Below are 23591 nucleotides of genomic sequence, written 5' to 3'. Positions count from 1 at the left end.
TAACACTTCTTGATACTTTCAACCCCTGAAAGATCAAATCAATAAAGGAAAACAATATTTTTTAAATAATTCCTAAATGCAAAGACCCAATTTTCTAGTTCCCATAAGGCAGAAAAAAAAGAAGAAAAATGATATTTTCATATCCATGATGACACCAACCAAACACCTAAAGAAGAGAAAAAAGTATCAAAATTCTCCCTTACATCAATAAAACCGAATTCACTTCAACACCTTCAGACAACCAAAATTCAAAATTCTAATATTGCATTAACTCATAAATTTGTCTAAAAGAACAGGTCAAAACCAAACTTTTGACTTCTACACAATATCCAATCCCCACAATCCAACTTCTTAAAGCATAATTCGCATTTTTAAACCCAAAATGCGAACTCTTCCTCTTGGCATCTTCCTCGCTTCTTTTTCTCAGCATGCAACACCCACGAGAACTTCGAGAAGAAAAATTTAGAGAACAAAAAAATGAATTCTCTCTCTCCAAAACTCCATCGAATACCCACATACAGAAAGACCATGAGAATCAACCACCATGAATTTTGAGTCAGAAAAAAGAAAACAACCCAGATGGTAAAACCGCCTAAAGAAATCAAAAGCAAAGATTTGGAGTTGGGTGCTCACTTGTTGGAGTGATAGTGAAACAATGGAGCAGAACAAACACATGCAGACCAAAGATGGTGCGAATCCCCATTTTGATTCCTTCTCTTCTCGAAAGACCAAGAAGGTGTATTGCAGAGGCCATAGTCTCTCTGTGTGTGTGCAAGGCTGGTTTTAGTTCTAAGTATGGCGATTTTAATACAACAGTTTGTTTCCCTGTTTGAAGGAAAACTTTTTTTCTTTGCTTTTTTCTCTTTTCTTTATGTATTTTTTTAATGATGAATTGATGATATTTAGCTGTAAACAAGATCCTATTATTATGGGTGGGCAACGGGCCTAGCAACCGGGTGTGCCAAGCTGACCCGACGAGCCAGGAATATGTCAAACATGAATACCCTTATAGCCACAAGCATAATAACGGGCATAGATACTCAACCTCTAGTAAGGGGTGTTTGTTACACACCACCAAAGATAAGCCAAAGGCATGCTCAGGAGGGAAATATTATTCTCAATGGGAGGAGTAAACTCATATTGAAAGGAAAGATGTTTTGCATTTATCATGGGCCTCCCATCACTTATTTCTTATTGAGATGCTTGTTTCAACCTCTTTAGGAAAGAGGCTCTCTTTCCTATGAAAGAGGTCTCTTTCAAAGAAAATAGCACGAGACAAATACCCCCTTAAGAAACTCATGCGCTTTTCCATGAAAGAGCCTTCTTATCCATGAAAATGAAACAAATGAGTATACAAGACAACTGAATGATTAATAGAAGTTATAAGCATAGTTTAAAACTACAACATGAGGGTGGTCAAATTCTTACGAGAAATTAAATTTTTTTATATTTTTTATGCATTTATCAGCACCTATCACATATACAAGTGTTTATTACATGCTTTAAACCATCGCCATCTTGTTTCTATTGAATCAAATTAGATTGGACCTGAAATCATTTTTCTAAGCATACACCAAAGTTCAATCGGCTGTAGTAACCTACTTAACTTGTATTCATATTCATGACTCTTTTTTGTCTTTAGCAGTATCACACAAGATGAATAGATTCATCAAAGCGAATCATCCCATATCAAGAGTTATTGACTGATCTAATTACAATTAATTCAAATTTTGGTCAATTCGAATTTGGAATTTAATTCAAGATGAAATGTGATATGAAATGTTGGTTTGAGTGTTGTTCTACTAAAATCTGGTGAATCCACCCAACACTTCCTCTCAATTCATCATTGTTACTGCCCATCCAACAACACAGTACAATGACATCTACTCTAGCTCTACGTGGAACCCCAAAGCGTCGCAATGAATATAGAGCATTGTGTGCCCAACATCATCGGTTGAAAACTATGTAATCAAATTTTGAAGACAAATTTCAACTTGCATACTTAAATTCAAATTTAATTTCAAAGATCACATTTAAATTAAAATATGACTTGGATATTTAAAATCAAATCTCAATTTCAATTTCAAGTTCAAAGTTGAAGTTGAAATAGAATTTTAGATTTAAATGAAAATTACCAACTCAAACGCGAGCAAGAGCACAATAACAAGAAGTGAGATAGGAGCTTGCTTCATGTTTGCCATTGCTTTTGGTTTCACACTTGGGGAGCTCTGAGGTCATACCTATTTATAGCCCCCTTTGGTCCCATTTTATTAATTTTCCCAGCATGTTAATTGAACACCCACGAGAACTCCCAGAAGGAAATTTTAGAACAAAAAAATACATTCTCTCTAAAACTCCGTCGAACACCCACATACAGAAAAACCATGAGGATCAACCACTATGAATTCAGAGTCCGAAAAAAGGAAAATGAGAACAACCTAGATGGTAAAACTGACTAAAGAAATCAAAAGTGAAGATTTGGAGTTGGGTGTTCACCTATTGGACTGATAGTGAAACAGACGAGCAGAACAAACACATGCAAACCGAAGATGGTCAGAATCTCCATTTTGATTCCTTCTCTTCCCGGAAGACCAAGAAGGAGCAAAACGAACACAACCTCTCTCTCTCTCTCTCTCTCTCTCTCTCTCTCTCTCTCTCTCTCTCTCTCTCTCTCTCTCTCTCTCTCTCTCTGCAAGGCTGGTTTTAGGTTGGCAATTTTAATACTACCATTTGTTTCCTTGTTTGAAAGGAAAACTTTATTTTTCCTTGATTTTTTCTACTTTTTTAACAATGAATTGATGATATTTAGCTTTAAACAAGACCCTGTTATTAGGGGTGGGCAATGGACTGACCTAGCCCACAATGGATCGAGTTTGGGTCAATGTTTTAGGATACAGTCTGTTAGGTATTGGGTCGAAACTCAATCGGTTATACAAGTGGGACAGGCTTGGGCAGGTCCGCCCTGCCAAATGGACCTAAGTTATTTCTTAATTTTTTAATAACATAAAAATTAAAAAATTACCTATTGATTAATAATCTGGTAATTATTTTTAATTTAACTAGTTATATTAATTTTATGAAAACTAGAAAAATAATTGATTAGGTGCATGAGAAATTGAGAACTTGTTAATTAATAATTTTTATAAAGTTTCGGGTCGGGCCAGGCCAGACCCCGTTGGTCCAATGGGATGCTTTTCAAACCTGAGGTCGTTAAAAAATGGGCCAAAATCCAGACCGTTAGTAAGCAGACAGAGCCATCTCTGAGTCAGACTGAACGTAAAGCTCGACGGTCTGAGCTCTAAACGGGCCTGCGCCTGGCCTGGCTGACCCGATGCCCACCCCTACCTGTTATGTGGAAATCACCAAATTAGCATTAGAGTTTTAGAGAATAACATAGATGCCCTAACCTTATCACCCTACCAGAAATTTTCTTAAGCCTATTTGTTTCATGTAGTTCTCAATTTTCATAAGAAATTGATGAGCTAGCATTTCTCTCACTATCCATGGAACAAACACCTAAGCATCATGATGAAAATATGTCATGATGGCGCAGGTGGGCCAAAATTTATCCCATCACCTTTTTTTATGTGAAAAAATCCCTTTCTAGCTCTCCTCGTATTAAAGAACTCCCATGCAAAAGTTGAGTCCAATGGAATCCTACAAGCAAATTTAAGAAGCTTTAAAGCTACCAATTAGCTACGGCTATCTCAAAGTTCTTACATCGAATTATAGCATAGAATCATGCCCATATTTCTCGGTCAAGGTAGGCATGTGTCAAACGTGAATACCCCTGAAGCCACAAGCATAACCAGCATAGATGCTCAACCTAGAGTAAGGGGTGTTAATTATACAACACCCAAGATAAGGATGTTGAAGAGAGAAATATGATTCTCGATGGAAGGAGTAAACACATTTTGAAAGGAAAAAAGTTTTGCATTTATGGTGTGCCTCTCATCACTTATTTCTTATTGAGATGCATGTTTCAACCTTTTTAGGAAAGAGGCTCTCTTTCCTATGAAAGAGGTCTCTTTCAAGAAAAGAGCATGAAACAAATGCCCCCTTAAGAAAATCATGATGTTTTCCATGAAAGAGCCTTCTTATCCATGGAAATGGAAGAAATGAGTATACAAGACAAATGAATGATTAATAGAAATTATAAGCATAGTTTAAAACTTCGACATGATGGTGGTTAAATTCTCATGAGAAATTAATATTTTTTATATTTTCATGCATTTATCAGCACCTATCACATATACATGTGTTTTTTCCATGATGTAAACCATCACCATCTTGTTTCTGTTGAACCAGATTGGACATGAATTTGAATCCTTAAGCATACACCAAAGTTCACATATCGCATATAGCTACAACTATGTAGCTTGACTCACTTAACCTACTTGACTTTTATTCATATTCTTGACTCTTTTTATGTCTTTTATCATTATCACATAAGATGGAGATAATCATCAAAGTGAATACAATTAATTCAAATTTTGGTCAATTTTTGTCAATTCAAATTTGGATTTTAATTCAAAATGAAATGTAAAGTGAAATGTTGGTGGTGTAGCTGTACCAAAAGTTGTCAATTCACCCAATACTTCCTCTCAATTTAACATTGTTACTATCCATCCAACAACTCACTGTAATGACTTCTACTCTATCTCTACGTGAAACCCCAAAGCTTCACAATGAATATAGAGCATCATGTGCCAAACATCATTGGTTGATAACTATGTAATATAATTTTAAAAACAAATTTCAATTTGCATACTTAAATTTGAATTTAATTTTAAATATTAAACTTAAATTAAAATGTGACTTGGATACTAAAAATCAAATTAGAATTTCAATTTCAAGTTCGAAGTTGTAGTTGAAATAGAATTTTATGTTCGAAAGTAAATTACAAACTCAAACCCAAAGTTGAATTCAAGATTCAAAAACCAAATTTTAATTTGCATACTTGAATTCAAATTTAACTTCAGAGATCAAATATAAACTAAAATGTAACTTAGATATTTCAAATCAAATTAGAATTTCAAATTCAAGTTTAAGTTAAATTTGAACTAAATTTTCTAATTCGAAACTAAACAGAAAAGTGAAATCTAAAGTTGAATGTAACATGCAAAGTCAAATTGAAAATCAATTCTCAAATTTAAGTATGAATTGTAACAAACTCAAATTCAAATCGAAATACAACTTTGAACTTCAAATTAGAACTTTTGTTAAACTATTATTCGAAAGTTCAAACTTTAATTGAAAGTTGAAAATATAATAAAAATTCAAATTTATGCATAAATTGCAAATTCAAAATGAAGTTTCCTTCATAATTTGAAATTCACATTTAGCTTCAACTTTGATTTCAAAATATTGATTAAATTTCAACGTCAGATTCAAAATTTGAATTCAAAATTTGAATTCAATTTTGAAGTCAAACTTAAAAGTGAAACTCAAGTTTTGATATTAATTAAAATTGAAATTCAAATATGATTTTGAATTTGAATTCAAATTATAAATTTTGATACGAAACAAAATTAAATTCTCAAATCTAGAGTTGAATTCAACATGCAAACTCTAATTAAATTCAAATTTGGTCGAAGTGAAATTTAAAGTGAAAATCATTAATGAATTTTGAATTCAAACTTGGATTTTGAGTTTTAATTCCTACTGCAACTCAAATTCAAACTTCATCCAATCTTAATTCAAGCTCAAGGTTAGTTCAAATTCAATTTTGAACTCAAACTTAATATTAAGATTCAAGTTTTATGTGAATTAAAACTGAAATTCAAATTCGATGTTAATGAAAAATGAAATTTTAATTAAACTCGAACTTCGAATTCGAATTGAAGTCGAAATTCAAATTTAAACTTCAAGAAGAAAGTCAATTTTTAAACTTAAGTATGAATTTGTAATAAAGACTCAAATTCAAATCTAAATTGAAACACAGCTCTGAATTTTGAGTTAAAACTTGTACAAAATTGAGATTCAAAAGTTTAAATTGTAATTCAAATTTGAAAATAGAATAACGAACCAAAATTCAAATTAAAGTTTGAATTGGGAATTGAAAATTCAACAGAAATTTTAGAATGAAGTTTTCATTCAAAATTTGAAACTAAATTTTAACTTCAATTTTTATTTAAAAATCTAGATTCAGTAAGTCCAAGTTCAAAATTTAGAAGTCAAACTTGAAATTGTAATTGAAGTTTTGATGTTAGTTCAAATTTGGATTTGAATTCAAGATGAAATGTGGAGTGAAACATTGGTTCAGATGGAAATTCACCCAAGCATCCACCCAGGCACCTGAATATGGCGGTATTGTTGGAAATTAAAAATCGTAACAATGGATTGTTGCTGACATCATTGATCAAAAAATCTATTCGGGTGAATGCATGAGAAGTATTCAAACTAAAGCACACTCTTCCTTGTGGATCACTGTTTGATTTATTGGTTTTATGGGAGAAAGTATAAACAGAAACTCAACTGAAAAATGGGCATTCAGTTGGCAAGTAAATGTAGATTATGTGAGGCTCAAGAGGAAACCGTGATACACCTATTCACTAGATGATCTTAAAAGAAGAGGAAGAAGAAGGTTTCACACACCCAGAAACACTCTAGATTTAACGTGGTTCGGTCTTGCAGAGAGACTTACTTCCACGAAAACTCTTCTCTCAATTATTCTACTTGAGATAGATATCAAACTTGTTATTCTTATTTATAGAATTACATCAGAGAATATGCAAGTTTTCATCGATCTTCAGCTTGCCTAATTATTAAAAGTTTGTTTACATCTCTTTCATCAAACAATGTATTTAGATGTCTTCTTGAATCTCCTTCATACTGACATCTTTTGGTAGGATTGACAATATCTTCATATTTGAGATCTTCAGTCATATCATTCTCTTGATTTGAGGGAAGTTAATTATGCCTTCTATAATTAACGATATCACATTTGGTAGATATGTTTGCATGACTATCCACACTGCTAGAAACTTGACCTGTATTATTGTCATTGAGATGAGCCTTTGCTGGCTTCTTATTTCTTGGAGACAAATATGGTTGCATAGAAACGATGTGATTTTCAATAGATCATCTGTAAACCTAGACAGGGTTCTAAGCAAGGCCTAATGGGAATTAAAAGAAAGTATTATACTGAAATGGTCGGGCATCAATATTTCCACGACATAAGCTTAGAGGATATGATTGATCCGAGTCTTCGGGGAGGCACTGCATGTCTTCCATTATGGTCCTGATTAGTGTGTCACTTGATTTAGGCATCACCACTGTAATTAAATGTACAAGCTTTATTCTTTAGTAATATAAATTTGATTTGCCTTTCTTTCAAATATATATATATATATATATATATATATATATATATATATATATATATATATATATATATATATATATATATATATATATATATATATATATATATATATATATATGAATGACAATTTGCACCAAAGTAGTTTTAAGAATATAAACAAGATTTTCAAAATAAATTTTAAAATATGTGGGAGTGATCAGTTAATTCCAACAATATCTCAACTTTTTGGATTGAATCTTCCATGTACTGAGGTGCGTGCACCTCTCCTCAAATCTCCAAAATCTAGAAGAACGAAACATTGATTGAGTTTCAACTTCTGTAGAGTGTCAGGATGAATTCAGGAGTTAGGATCACACTGACAAAGTTTTTGCAAATTCTTAGTCAAAATATTCAATTCCAGTTGCTATGTAGCAACTTAAGTCTAATTGGCCAGGGATTTGAGCTGGCAGGCAACTACTACTCAGTTTGGATCTGAGTTGGGTCCATTTAATGTTGGCAAGTCATCCAAAAACTTGGATTTGAATCCGATTGTAGGATGACAATTCAGTATGGATCTATCCAGAGGTCCAGATTTATATCTAAATCCATTCTCAGGATGGAAATTCAGATTGTCATCCTAGTATTTGGATTTAGATCCTCTTAATGGACCACAATTCATAGGTATTCGGATCCAGATCTTTAACGAATGCGACAATTCAATTTTGGATCCAAATTGAGTCTATTTTGAATGAAAATCTTATTTTCGATGTAACTTTGGATCCAAGTATCTAATTAAGGTCCTTTTTTGGTTCATTGGAAAGCTGACATTTTCAACATTAATTGTTTTTCAAGATCAAAGCTTAAAAACATCCTTTTATGGGTCAAATTGCACTGAAAATGGATCCATGTATTTTAGACTTGAAAATTTGTTAGTTTCGAGAAACAATCCCTTGAATTTTATCCCTAAATCATGGTCAGTCAAAATTGGGATATCTACAATAACCAAGGAAGATAAAAGCAAAATAAATGCTTGATTTTATGAACATAACAAGCAACTTTAGAAATTTTTGAAAATCTTTTCAGTTTACCTTCTAGAATAAGAACGGAAAGCATTGAAACGATCAGTAGAAAAGACTGTTTCAAAGAAATATATTGGATTAAGCAAAACAAAAAATTAAGAATAAGATAAATGAAAACTTGTGCTTTAAGAATGTCTTATAAAATGAAAACTGAAAAATAAAAAAAACTTGCGAAAAGAGCAGTTTCTTTTCAGCAAAATGGCAAACATCAACTAGATGCAGAGTCAAACCCCATTATGAAGAGGATGAGCCAATGGACCCATCTCAATTAAAAGGGACAAAAGAAAAGCTTAGAAAACTGAACGAGATCGAGGGTTTGCTTAAGTCGAGAGATCATCAGGTCAGAGATACTTCTGATATAACAGTCTAAGATTAATTAGAGACTAAGCCACTAAAGATAGCTTCCAACCGGAGGTGAAATATGACATATAACAGTCTAAGATTAAATTCAAACCAGAGACACGTAATAACTTTAAAAGTATCAGTAAGTGTACATCAAACAGTTAAACCCACATTATTAGACCCAACAAAAATCGAATAAGGTAGGCCACGACCTGACTTGATCACATAGTTTGAAAAAGATTTAAAGAGAATCAGAAGTAATTGATACTTAGATCGCAGAGAACCAACAATGATTCACAAAAAAAATTATTTGATTGAAGAAAATGTAACAAGAGAATACCAGCTTAGAGAAAATGTAGCTTTACAGCAAAGCACTGAGCTGCCTGTCAGGGACCAAACATACTGAAATTCTCGTAGGTGCTACGGAAACAGATGGAGAAAGAGAGACAGAGAGAGCCTACCTGGTTGGTAAGACAGTGAAATAAAAAAAAACGCAAAAGAAAGGCCGAAAAGATGCAAAATTTAGCACCATAATCGATCCAGTTGACGATAATTATAGGAAAAAAAACCCATCCTGGCTCGACTTCTAGTATAGTAGTATGTATCCAAATAGAAATGGGAAAAGGTAACAAAATAAAAACAAAAAACTAGCATCCTAACAAAAAACATGATCCCCAGATTATATCAGAGCTTTTTCACTGCCCACCCAACTGTGGGAACTGGCCAGGATCCTCTATGCAAGGGGCAGATATGTTATCAGCACCAGTAAATTGCCTGCCAAAACCTCAATGGAAAACCCACTCGGCCATGTCCTCATCCACCATGACCAACAGAGCCTTATAGTTAATACCTAGCCACAGTGGCGGAGCCAGAAGTTTTTTGTTGGGTGGGCAGACTTCGGGTCTCGGGGACAATGCTATGGTCTTGAAGGACAATTCATTTATTTGGACCAGTTTTTTCGCCCACCCATCGTCAGAAGAAATTTTGGTTGTGCGTGTTAGATCTGACATGCTCTTCTAGAAGCGGCCGGAGAAGGAGATGCCCATCAAGTTGATGGTACCATATGGTTTCTTCATTCTGAGGGCCTTCATGGCATCCGCCTGCCCGTGGCCAGGCTATAACAACACACCTTCAATCCCTCTTTTCCTCCATTTAGTGAAGCAAACATAGTGTTTTGCATGGCACCCATAACCACATTTAGGTTCCAGTCATCCATATCACCATTCCTGTCATTAGGACCTCACTGATGCAAGTTGTTTTCATCAAATTGGACCCTGCATATGTGATCTACATCATAGATAGGCATTTGAATAGACAGAATCCAGACTTATGTTCAGGACTTTTTGCTGATTCAAAAATCAATAACCATTAATAAAAACATGGTTTTTTTTGTTAAATAACACTGTCAAAATAAATTGAAAATCATATTTTTTTTTGTTAAAGAACACTACCAAAAGATTGATTTCTATTAAATCAACCGTGCTGAACCCATCGATAGGGCCAGATTGATCAAAACAACTTAGTACCAATGAGATCCCATAGGGAGTTATGACCACAGATGATCATATAGGGATGAGTCGAGCTAGGTTCTCCATAAACGTAGGTTACACGGTTTCACAAAGAACAAATGACAAAAGAAGAAGCTGGGGAAAAACACACAGATCTTCGTTGAATATTCACAAGAGAGAACTCCAACTCCCACAAACTAATAACCCGTCTTTTCTGCGGTTTTTACACAATTCAATAAGGTGAAAAAAATTAAGGGAAAAGATTAGCACTACCATCGTCAGAAGAAAACACACATGGACGCATAATTCTGGGGTGGGCGACCGCCCACCCATGCCCACCCCTGGCTCCGCCAGTGCCTAACCATATAGTTCATAAAATATAGGTGAAGATGAGAAAGTTCACATATATTTTATGAGAAAGACCATAAAATCCGCATAAAATATAGGCGAGGAAGATAAAGTTTGCATATATTTTATGAGGATGAAGAAATCTGCATGTATTTTACGAGGAATAAAAAGTTGGAACAAAATATATGTGAACTTGAGCATCCTCATAAAATATATTCTGACTTTCTCATCTTTTAATTTTTAAGTCAAAAATCATAGTAAAGACTATCAAAGAAGAAGTTCCCATATCCTCAACAGGGTCTGCACATGTAAAGGTTAAAATGATCATTTTAATGCCCAACATTTATAATTTTGGACGTCAATTGTAGGGTTTTTTGAAAAACACATCATACAGAAAAATCATTTTCTAGAATTTATACCCAGTACAAACTGAATCTATTGACAGACCTAGTCAAAGGGTTGATATCAGAGCTTCTAGATATTGGTGGCTCAATTGCATATCTTGGCCGAGTCTTCACTCCCCACTAGACCGAACAGCCAAACACGTTTTTCAAACACTAGAAAACCTTATTGCTGTCCATTCCAGTTGTTCCATGGGTCAAAAAATGCCTGAATGATATCATGGTTATCTTGAGCATTCTCCAAATTGAACGTTTTGAAAGCCTTTTCTAGAGTGATGTCTTGTCATATGATTGATACATTTAGCAAGATGTGGTCAAGGTGATGAACACCGGCAATATTCCGAAAGCATCCAAACAAAGCATGATGTTTCAATTGCTGTTTTAAACAGCCTAAAGATCCCGATATTTTCAAAATATCGCAATGTTACCATGTACATTAAAAACCACAATTTTATCACGATATTGACTGATATATCAATTATTTAACAGGAAACAAACAGCAACTATCAATTTATAAATTCTTTAAGTTTTATTTCTTCTTTTTACATAATCGGAGAAAACCATCTCACTCGCGAGCTTATGGGTGTCAAAGCCCTACGTCGCCGTTGCCCACCAGGGAGTACACCTAGCTTCAGCATCCCAGCAAGGGCCGCACACCCATCGGTTTCAAACTCGTGACGCATACTTAAGGTACAAGAAGCATTCTAAAAAAAAAGGATACAATAAGAGGAGTCCCCATGATCTTGCATATGCAGTGAACTGTGTCAAAAGCAGTAAACCATGTAACTGTAGCTGTGCGATATCATTTTGTTTAAACTTCCCTTTTGACTTGAACACATTCGCACAGCCCAGAATATTGAATCAAATAAATTAACCAAACAAATATAGTTAATAAAGATAGCTACATGTAAAAAGGAATTGGTAATCAATCAGAGGTCAGCTTGGCAGGCTGCTGAGGTAATTCAATGCAAATTGATCACGTCAGTGGATTACTATATTTTTTCTGGATGGTTATGCAGATGAAGAAAGGCTCTCCTTGTTAAAGGCTGTAAAACTACATGTGTATGTATCAAGTTTCATCCTGATTCATATGCAGGATAACAGAAATAGACTTTCCAATGCCTCACAGATTTCTCTAGCTTCTGGGTGCTGCTTATCTGCAAAGTAAAATTCATGAACTCTGTTTTCGATCTCAATCCAACTGCAACCTGGCGTTTTCTGCACTCCCCTCTCCTGTATCATTTTCCTGGTCTTCCCACCTCCCATCTTCACTGTACATATTAGCCAGCAGCAATAGGTATGCTGCATTTTGAGGATCAAGATCAAGCAATCGGCTTGCAGAGTGCTCAGCCATTTTCCTATTTCCGTGAATTCTGCAGCCGTTTAACAATGCACCCATACCACTTCATCCGGTTCCATCTTCATATTCCTTATCAGCTCCACTGCTTCTTTAAGTCCCCCCGCACGGCCAAGTAGATCCACTACACAACCATAATGCTAAATCTGGAGTTCAATCCCGTAATCGCGGAAAAGAATTCCCACCCTTCATCAACCATACCCCCATGAACACATGCATTCAACACCCCCAACAAAAGTGACCTCGTCCGGATTGGTCCCCGTTGCCAGCATCTCTCTAAACACAGCAATAGCGTTGTCACTATATCCATGATGCGCAAGGCCATTAATCAATGAATTCCAAGATATCACGCTTCTCTCAGGCATGCCATCAAAGACACTTCGAGCCTCTCTCAGACTTCCGCACTTCCCATACATGTCTATAAGCGCGTTGCCCACAAAACAACCGATGTCAATCCCGCTCTTGTGAACAAAACCATGAACCCAATTCCCAATCTGGAGAGTCCCCAAATGACCACACGCTGACAGTGTACACACCACAGTAGTTTCATTCGGTCTATAACCCTCATCCACCATCCTCCTAAACATTGACACTGCATCCCCGAACATACCATTCTGTGCAAACCCGGCAATCATGGCATTCCAAGAGGGCAAATCCCTGATAGGCATGTCATCAAACAACAAACCGGCAGCACCCATCTTCCCATATCTGGTGTACCCATACACCATGGCGGTCCAAGATACCACATTTCGTTCCGGCATTTCGTCAAACAGTTGGCGCGCGACTCCAATCTCACCGTATTTCGCGTACGTATCAACCAAGGCTGTCTGCAGCACAGTATAGCCATGAAACCCAGATTTCAGAATGTGGGTATGCGTCTGTTTGGAGCGGAAAATCGAAGAAACCTCAGCACACGATTTCAGAACGTAAGGAAACGTGAAGTGGTTTGGACGAGTACCTTTCCGATGCATCCGAGTGTACAGAATATAGGCGAAGCGGCAATCCGAAGCGTCGTTCTGTTGAGCGTAGGCAGTGATCATGGCGGCCCATATATAGACGTTGGGGAAGTCCAAACGGTCGAAAATCTGGCGGGCGTAGCTCAAATTCGAAAGAGAGAGGGTGCAGAAACGGATGAATTTGAAGATGAGGAATTGGGTTTGGGCGAGACCGTTGGTAATAAGGCGTGGATCTGGTTGAGGTGGGTGAGGTCAGTGCAGCTCTCCAGCAAGGAGATCCAAGGTTCGATAATGGAGGCACGGGAGCAGAGGTGGCGTCCGAATCCATAGTGGGTGATAGTGCAGACTCTCTGGTGTGGGATTCTCATTGTTTGGTAGACGCAGCACATCGCTGAAAAGAAAAACTTGGCCGGGTGGATTCACTTTTTGGCAGCCCAATATTGGACCATATTTGAGTATGGCTTGGCATGAACCGCAGCACTCAGAGTCAAATAAGACTTGACCAAGTTACCCTACATAAATATTAGCTGCCCAGTATGTTAATTGTTATCAGAAGCTCACTTCCAAAGCATAAAAACGATTTCATTCTTTATGAGAAATTGAAGGTCATAAGTTAGAAACAGGCAGGTGGCATCCCTTACTGCAAGGTCGAAACTGGGTGGGTGGGTGGGTGGGTGGGCAGCTGTGCACTTTTAAAGCAATTTGTACTCACCACTGTCATAAGCAAGATATCATTTTGCATTAAACAGATACCGATAAGGTTAAGTAAGTCAAAGAAACGATTGAATGAATCACAGTATAAAAACAACAACGATTTGTTATTTGCTTATATTATGCATCGAGTTGTTACTTATCATGTCAATAAAAGAAATGATTTGTTGTATATGTGTTGACGATAGCGATTTAATTATATCTACGACGCTGTGAAGCGATTTCAATAGAAATCGCTAAATGAGCAGCGATTTAAATACAAAAATTGCTACCGCAAGCGCGCAACAATGTATTTTCATACGCACACGTTTTAAAATTCTTTCTACAAATATCTTACAAATTAATACTAGAAAACACATAATATATTACAAATCGATATACATATCGCATAATAAATTACAAATCGATACGACACTTCAGCATAATAGCTTATAAATCGATACTAGAAAACACATAATATCTTACAAATTGATATACATATCGCAAAATATATTATAAATTGATACAGAAATTTAGCATAATAACTTACAAATCGACACTACAAAACACATAATATCTTACAAATCGACACTACAAAACACATAATATCTTACAGAAATTCAGCATTCAGCATATTGCATATACTAAGTGAATGGACGATACCGGATGGGGTAGAGGCCCTTCCTCGCATCTGTAAACAAGCATTTTTGTCAATAGATCCCAACGTCTTACAAATATCTTTTATTTTTCAACCATCGAAAGGACAAGATTCACCTGCAATAACAAAACAACCCTTTAATGGCACTCACGACGACATACGTTCTTCAACAATAGCATGATGACATAGAAAGGTACTCACAACGCCTTAATGGCACTTGTTGGAATGTTTGTGTATCATTGCTTTCTTCCATACTGCCTAACAACAACGAAAAAGAAGAGAAGACTGTAAAAAGAGATGGTCGACAAATGCCCCTATGACGCCCACCAATGATCGAACCAGTCAATCGCGAACTTGAGAATGTTTTGTAACACAAGGCAAGAATGAGAAGGCGATAATGTGTTTTAACACAAGCTACCAAGGCGGGAACCTAGACTCGATACGACGATAAAGGTTGCTCTGACGACAGTAAACGACGGTAAAAGGTGTGTCATCAAAAAAAGCTCCTGTTACAGCAAATGGTGCAAAAGTTTACTGCTTAGGGCAAAAACGAAATGTTTGGACTTTGAAGAATTAACATCATCCTCGACTTTCTGAATGGAAGACATTTTTGCCTTTTTTTTAACCATCATTTTCTTATTTTTTGAATGAAATATATTTTTATTATTTTCTCAAACCATGGTGATAATAGCAGGAAAGGGTACTTAAGTCTTTGCAACACACAACACCCTCCCACCATCAAGTGGTCTATCTACCCTTGGTCTGCAAATGTGCAGTAAGTGATGGAGGGTTTCCATTGGCCTATGCAAAAAATACAAGTATGGAACGTGAAAATTGCGCTTATGAATTTTTTATAATATAAATGAAGAATGTAGGATTTATTTGGAGTATGAACTCTTCTACAAATAAAAAAAACAAAGGAGCCTCATAAGTCAGGATCTCTAAACCGAGGATCCGAGATCTTTTTATTTTGACAAAAAAAGTTGGGGTTAGGCAGACCCCAACTAGTTATAAAACCGTACCATTGAGATTCGAACTTGCAACGTCACAACCCAAGGTGACATGCACTAACAAATACTGCCAGACAAGCGGAGCGCCCCTCCCCCTCCCCCCCCCCCCCCCCCCCCCCTTTAGTAGGATCTGAGATCCTTCTGTTAGGCTAAAAAGCTCCCAAATCTTTTGAAGTCCCATAATAGGGGTCGGACTATAGGGATTCTCTGATGCAGTGTAGCAAGAAGCTGATGTGGTGCTGGCCCCGTGCCCAAAACTGAGGTAATCAAACAACTCAGATCCTCACATTTCAAGAATATGTGATACATTTTTGCTTTAATTCATGGTTCTTTGGCTCAACCTACTCTTTCGTTCTCAAATCTGAAGATCTCCAAGCACCCTTGATTTGAGAAATTGCACTTAACCTTCCAGCCATTACATTCAGCCAACACTCCTTAATTACCGGAAGAAAAGTCTCTTAAGTGTGGTTAAGCAAGTTTGTACATCACCTTGTATTGGGAAGTTGTAGGTTCAAAACCCAATGGTATAGTTCAATAACTGGTAGGGATCTGCCAAACCCCAGCTAAACTTTCAAAGAGAAAAGTTTGCTTTGGTATAAGGCCGGTGCTAAAACGGTTTTAGTAGGGGGTCCGATTCAGTTTTCGTGGTGAAGAGATCCACGAAAGGGGTGCCGCGGCACCCTATTCCGTGACAAGCAAATAAGAATAGGGAGCCTGTGGGTGAAGCAAAGTGTTGTTGTCACTATAACATGAGTTGCACTGAAAAGTCTCGTCAATATGCAGTTTGTGGAACCAGTTAGGTGCTTTAAAAGCTTTGGATTTTTTGCAGTTTTGTCGTGGCTACACTAGTGTGTCTGTCATCAACTACTGGTTGCTTTTTTTCTTGGAAGTTTTCATTTATACAGACCCACCTTTTACCTGATGTTTTAAAAAATAGTCATGCTTTTGAAAACACATTAATTTCAAGACAACTTTCCAACTGGAACTGTCAAACAGAAAGCTGAAATTAATGGTCAAAATCCATACAAAATATCACTTTTAAACTCTTGTTTTAAAAAAAGTGTTCTGCATATTTTTTACTATGCAGTTTAGTCATTTTATTATCTCATCATTTAATGGTTAATCTGAGTTAAAGTCCTCCTTCTTGTGCCGGCTAGCAGTATGGTATCGTATTATTCATGAGGTCTAGGGTTCGAAAGCTGGTACGAGAAGGATAAGATAAGCAGAAGTTCTGTGCATAACCGCGAATAGATTTTTTTTTCTTTTCTTTTTTTAGATTAGCAAGCTGGGGTAGGAAACCAGTTATTGGTGGTTTATCCTTCTAGCAAGCGTCAGAATCTCATATCCAAGTTTCTCTAGTTGCACCGGTATGTAGATGCAGTCCTTGGGAGTCACACACAATGGAAACCATCTAAGCCATGGAAGAAACTAATAGTTTCATCATCAATGAATTCCTTGGCAGCCATTCCCCCCATAGCTTTCCTCATGCTAAAAACGCAATCCCATCAAGAACTCTCCACTATAATCTTATGAGCCGCAACAGTCCTCAAGAATCTCTTTTCTCCAAACCCACTCGCGAGTCTGCATAACAGTCTTAGGGCACGTTTGAAAGAGACAAAAACTCTCATAGGAAAAGAAAGTTTGGCTTATGAGAGTTTTTTGATAAGTTTTCCAAAAGATTTTTTTTTTTGCTTGTGTGTGTAGCATGAGAAAAATATAGTGGGAAAATGTAAAAAAATGAGGGAGGAGGAGGGTGGGGGTGAAGGTGGTGGGTGGTGGGGAGTGTAAAAATAAATTTTCTCTTGATAGGAAAAATTCCTCCACCCTCCTCCCCACCTCATGAAGGAATGTTTCCTATTATAAAGTGCACTTTTTAGAAAAACTCTTTCAGCGAAAAAGTCTCTCTCGTTTGGAAGGGTAAAAAAAAACCGTATGGATTTTTCATTTTTCATCACTTTTTCTATATCTTTCTCACTTCCAAACATGCCTAGCTGGAAAATTTCTCATAGAAAAAGAAAAGTTTTTTAAAAGAAAACTTTTCGCTTGTGTGTGTAGCATGAGAAAAACAGGCTGGAAACAAAAGAGAAATTGTTTCGTTTGTTTGTTTGTGCATTAAAAAAATTTCTCATGCTACACTAAAAGTTGGTTATTCAACCTTAACCAATATAGCAATTTGAAAAAAAAAGAATTGAATCAGAAAATCAGACAACTTAAGAACAATATTAAATTTGATATGTATCATGAAGAATTGATTCACAATTTGCAAATATATCAAATGAACGGAAGCAACAAGATCCTGAAGTTAAGATATCACACAATTCTGAAATATAAACAAGGGTCATATACATTTTTGAACTCATTTTCAAAAGAAAAAAAAACACAAAGGCAAAAAACAGAGCAAGAACCAAAAAAAAATAAATTTTGCTAACAATACTAATAATAACACAATTGCATATTGATTCAATTCAGAAGGAAAACATTGACCATCAATGAATGGGAACTCAGGCAATCATAGCAATCCTATGAAAAATAAAGAAAAACCTAAAATTGTAAGTTACAAAAAAGGCTCTACATAAATCGATTAACAAATTTGCATATTCATAGTTCCTACTTAACACCAAAAAAAGTTCTCCTCCAACCAAAAACCAAACGATCAAAAACCTTAAAAAACAAGAGATTGAGAAGACAAAACTAACCCAACGAGGACAAGCCAATCGCAGAGCTGCACCCAAATGACTTGAAGTAGGCATTGACAATCATCCCCGATGCCCCGTCAACCTTGATTTGGAGCTTCATCATGTCACCGTAGGCATGGGCGCCGATGAAGCCGGTGCCAACAGAGGGGTCTTTCTTGTCCAAGGAGCCACCCCCTTTCGCCACTGCTAACTGCGGTTGAGCGGCCAGGGGAGAAGAAGAAACGGTAGGAGGAGAGCGCGTTGGTGATGTCGAGGGGGAGGGAGGAGGAGGAGGTGCTTGAGTGGGTGAGAGAGGGGGCATCTCTCTTGTTAGGAAAGACTATGATAGAAAATACTCCTCCACCCTCTGAAGGAGTCTTATCAAAGTGTGTACCTTTTTCAAAATGTTTCTCAGGAAAATATTTTCGCTCATTTTACTGTTCTTAGATGTTTCCTGCTAGAGAGAAAGATGTAAGAAAAGAGATGCAAAATGAAAATTTTGTACAGATTTTTGGACCCTTCCAAATAAGAGAGACTTTTTCCTTAAGAAAGTTTTTTTAAAAAGTACATTTTTTTATAGAAAACATTCCTTTGTGGGGGTGGTCGAGGAATGTTTCCTACCAAGAGAAAATTTATTTTTACACTCCCCACCATCCACCATCACCCTCTTCCTCTCTTCTCACATTTTCTCACTTTGTTTTTCTCATGCTACACAAACAAGCGAAAAACTTTCTTTTGAAGAACTCATATCAAAAACTCTCATAGGCAAAACTTTCTTTTTCTATGAGAGTTTTTCTCTCTTCCACACGTGTCTTCTTTGCAAAAAATTTGCGATTCTTTTTTCAGTGTCATACAAAAAGTGGGACTCTAAAATGCATTTTTTTTCTTTTTTCTTTTGGAATTAAAGCCACACATCAATCCATATCTTGCATGAAAAACGTGGTTGGGGAATTCTACAGCGATTGGCGACAAATACAGGTTCCCACATTTGGTTTCCTTTTGGCAAGAAAGAAAATTGTGGTGGTTTGCTAGTCACGCATCAATTCAATTAAATCTCTCAAAAACTTTGTCCAACATCCAAGCTTTCTATATGGACAAAAGTCTAACAGCCCAAATTACCAAATAAGAAAGGATATGAAGTCATATATCACTTTTTCCCACTTTGATAACGATGAAAATCCATAAATTTGGTTCAGACATTCTATTACGAGATGTTTAATTGCGTGGACAGTAGCATCTGCGGGTCGCTGTTGTCCATTTCTCATGCACCCGATGCAAACGGTGGACATACACGGTCTCCATTTTCACGATTCAAGTGACCGTATCAAGCCTTGATCTTTTCCCAACTCCGAGCCGGAGGTGGAGCTGAGTCTGGACTCAGTTCCATGAACCCAAGTCACGATCCGGACTTGTCAATGCAACTAAGTTGTCCTCAGGGGAAAGCTCGAACCAAGCCGAGCCCAAGACGGATCTAGCTTGGTCCAGACTCATCAGCTCGGGCTCATTTTTTTTACTCTTTAGGGTTACAATTAGGTCTGATAAAAGAGCCAAGGTCTCTCCAGGCTCGGACTCAGCCCGTTTGGCTCGGGCCTATATGAGCAGAGGTCGGCTTGGCTCGGCTCACACGAGCCATACGAGCTGAGTCCAAGCTGGCTTGCCTAAATAAAAAATCATTTTTTTGAAAAGGTTCATAGCAGGAATGAAACTCCGACTTGTTATATGCAAAGAAGCCCAACCCTAGTTGAGCTAACATGCTTTTTTGACATCAATAGTGCAATAGATTCTACATAAGTTATCTAAACGAGCTTATATGAGCCGAGCCGAGCCGAGCCGAGATGAACACCCCCTTGTTCGTGATCGACTCGGATATGCATAACGAACAATCTCGTGTTCAGCTTGCCATCCAAAAGAACCGAACACGAACGAGGGACGAGCCAAACCGATCCGAGACACGAGTTGCTCAGTTCGTTCATCAGCCCTAGTTACAATCCGAGAAGCGCCCTTCCATTTAATAAATAAAATAATTATATCTCAAAAAATAAATAAATAAGAAAAAATAAAGGAACAAACATCCAACGAGGATGGAGCCCATACAACGACATCACCGGCACCATAATAGGAATTGATTTCTCTCTGGTCAAAGAGTCAAAACGAGATGACCCAATCAACGGTGACCACACAGCCCCGTTGGATTGTTCTGGTCTACTTTGACCAGATACGACAAACTATATGCTCTCTCTCTCTCTCTCTCTCTCTCTCTCCCCTACTAAGACTTAAAACCACTAGAAAAAAAAGTAAAAACCTTATTAGGCCAAGGAGAAGAGATAACGATAATTGCTTTCTTTCTCTCGTTTCTCTTTTTTGTCTTCCTTCCTGCTTCCTTTCTTCTTCATATTTTATTTTTTCTTTTTTTTCTTCCTTCGTCCCTTCTTCTTGTTGCTGTTGTTTTTTCTTTTACTGTTATATTTTCTTGCTTTTTCCCCTTCTTCTTTCATGGAGAAGTCTCGTCAAGAAGCTTCGGAGTCAAGGCCAGAGACCAACATCTTCGATATAATAATCGAGCACGAGCCGCCGGACTCGCGCTTATTAGAACTTGGTATACGCTCATGGCCAAAGTAAGTTTCTTCTTCTTCTGGTTTCGTTTAGCTCGTTTTCATCTCTCTCTCTCTCTCTCTCTCTCTCTCTCTCTCTCTCTCTCTCTCTCTCTCTCTCTCTCATGCTAGTCCCAATCCTGGAAAAACAAGGAGGGTAAATGGAGTCGATGGCATCAGGCCGGCTGAAACAAAATTTCGATAAATATTATTGCGAACGAGTTTCTGTAAAAAAAATTATGAATAGGTCATGAACTTGTGAAGCTCCCTATGTAGATGCGATAAAAGCCTGATGATAATGGTGATAATAATGCACTGATTATCATATTATTTGTGAAATTGAAGTAATATGAAATATTGTTGCCTAGTACATCTTCAATATTAACCAGTAGCCCTTCTACGTGTTTTTCTTTCGAGAATTAGAGGTTTCATCGATCATATCAAAGTACCATCTCTTTGAAACGCGAAAATCTGGGTGGAATTTTCATCTTGTAATAAGAGGAAGATTTATTTGCATCTTGTATTGGACTTTATTTAATGTATTCGATCGGTTCATTTTGCAGATGGGGTTGTCCCCCCGGGAAATTTCCTCTAAAATTCGACGCTGTGGAAACGTGCTACTTCCTCAGAGGGAAGGTCCGGGCGTATATGGCTGGGTCCTCCGATTATGTAGAGTTCGGAGCAGGTGATTTGGTGGTCATCCCCAATGGTCTCAGTTGCACTTGGGAGGTCTCCGTTGCAGTAGATAAGCATTACAAATTTGACTGCTCCTGAGCTTTTCTTGTTTTTCACCTAGCTCTCTCTCGGTTCTTTGTTGTCGGTGTCCTGCGCATTGGATCTAGAAGGAGACAAGGGTTTTTTAGGGTTACCTTTGCTGGTCAAGATGCTTGTTGGCAGTCAAAAATCATATTTATTCTGCCCCATATGCTTTAAATGCTCTCTTTGACCAGTTTGGAACGTGTGTATGTATAATGTAAGAAATAGAACCACCATTAATGGCAATCCTTGTGAACTCTTTGTCAGAAAATGTGGACCGTTGCTTGTAACGTGGACGGTCTAGATTGATCCAAAGTGTGACTTACAGTTGTGAGTGGCATCCATCTATAAAGTATAGATGAGAATTTAATGACCTCTCTTTGGGTTAAGTTTCTCTGAAAATGGGTACCTTGTTTTTCGAGCTTTAATTCTGGAGTTGAATTAAATGGCCGGATGGGTCAAGCTTGGATCTTTTTTTTTTCTTGTGTTCAGAGTCTTCAGACTAACACAGACAAGGCTGCTCAACTCCTACATATCTCACGCTTGCATCATTCCTCATGTTTTGTCTGCTGGATGGATGAGTGATTATTTTTTAGGAGATGCCTGCCTTACACGTGCAGTTGCGTCTGCATTCACTGCCGAATCTCTTTTTATTCTTTAAAATGTGGTAGTGCTTATCCTCTCCCACTCACGCACGATGGTGCGGGGATGGGGCTCTTGTTTAGAGTCATCAAGTAAGGTTAAAGCTTGAAAGAATTGGGGTGAATGTTACTTCTTTAGAGAGAGAGATTGGGCTTCTTTTTTTTTAGTGGTGGGGTGTGGGAGAAAATGGTTTTGTTCTGGCTGTTAGATTCATCATAAAAGCAAATCATCACTCAATATTTGGAGTAAATTGTGTAGTGTGGTAAAAAGGAGAAGCGATTGAGCTTTGTCTGTTCCAAAAGAGCAGATTGTACTTTATGCTTATCTTGAATGTTCAGAATTTGAAGATTGCCTAGAGAGATGGGAAAAAGGTACTGCATGTGGTGTTCATGTGTTGGGTGTTGGGAACATTGACGGAATATCTTCTCCCAGATAGCCATGTTTTTAGGTGTCCATTTTTTAACAGGTGTAGCAAATCGGTGAATATGCTGTGGTAGCCTTGTTCATCTCTTGGGAACACTGAAGGAATATGTCTTCTACGAGCTAGGGGTGTGAAATTTTATTAGTCATTGCAGGTCGGTGAATATCTTATGTTCCCTTATATTTATTGTGAACAGAGAGCAGAGGTCATTGACTCTCTCTCTCTCTCTCTCCCTTATATTTATTGTGAACAGAGAGCAGAGGTCATTGACTCTCTCTCTCTCTCTCTCTCTCTCTCTCTCTCTCTCTCTCTCTCTCTCTCTCTCTCTCTCTCATGCAAATGCAAGGAAATGAAGCATGCGATGTTTGCCTAAATAAATTAAAATATTGCTTCCATATAGGCTTAGCCAACCAGTATTTTTTTCTTTTGTGGATTACTCATGTTCTTATCTTGTGAATTAAGTTGCGAAGTACACCATGGTCAATCCCCTAGGACACGGTTAATTAACCATGAAATGTGCACAGAAATAAAGGGTGTAGGCCATTCTATAACTATTACTTTTCGCAATTATAACCAAAATATCGAGGTTGCAAAAAATTTACAACAAAATGCAGGGTCCACAAAAGTGAGCGGATGCAAGAAGCACGAAAGTAATTATAGTACAGTCTGAGAAAACCCATCAGTTTTTGTGATCATATGTTGCCTATAAACGTTCGGATTGGATCAGATGTGGCCAATACCATATCTGAGATTAATTGGATGTTATCTAAATAGATTCAAATTCGGATGGCCAAAACTTATACCAGATTTGCTTTTTTACATGATAATATATTAGGATATCCATCAAATTC

General features: G+C 37.1%; 1 protein-coding gene and 1 pseudogene across 1 annotated transcript; one reads left to right on the top strand and one right to left on the bottom strand.

Moving 5' to 3' along the window:
• Positions 1-11838: 11838 nt before the first annotated feature.
• On the bottom strand, positions 11839-18652 carry LOC149821775 (pentatricopeptide repeat-containing protein At1g33350 pseudogene; annotated as a pseudogene).
• Positions 18653-20823: 2171 nt separating this feature from the next.
• LOC149821774 (uncharacterized) lies at positions 20824-21695 on the top strand. The gene is made up of 2 exons (XM_089981435.1): positions 20824-20945; positions 21485-21695. Exons 1-2 carry the CDS (start codon positions 20824-20826, stop codon positions 21693-21695), a joined length of 333 nt encoding a protein of 110 aa, XP_089837561.1.
• Positions 21696-23591: the final 1896 nt, after the last annotated feature.

The sequence above is a fragment of the Nuphar pumila genome, chromosome 11 (assembly GCF_984573655.1).
Source record: "Nuphar pumila chromosome 11, dmNupPumi1.hap1.1, whole genome shotgun sequence".
NCBI lineage: Eukaryota > Viridiplantae > Streptophyta > Magnoliopsida > Nymphaeales > Nymphaeaceae > Nuphar > Nuphar pumila.
Note: the sequence above shows the minus strand (reverse complement) of the source record. Positions and strands in the feature narration are given on the sequence as shown.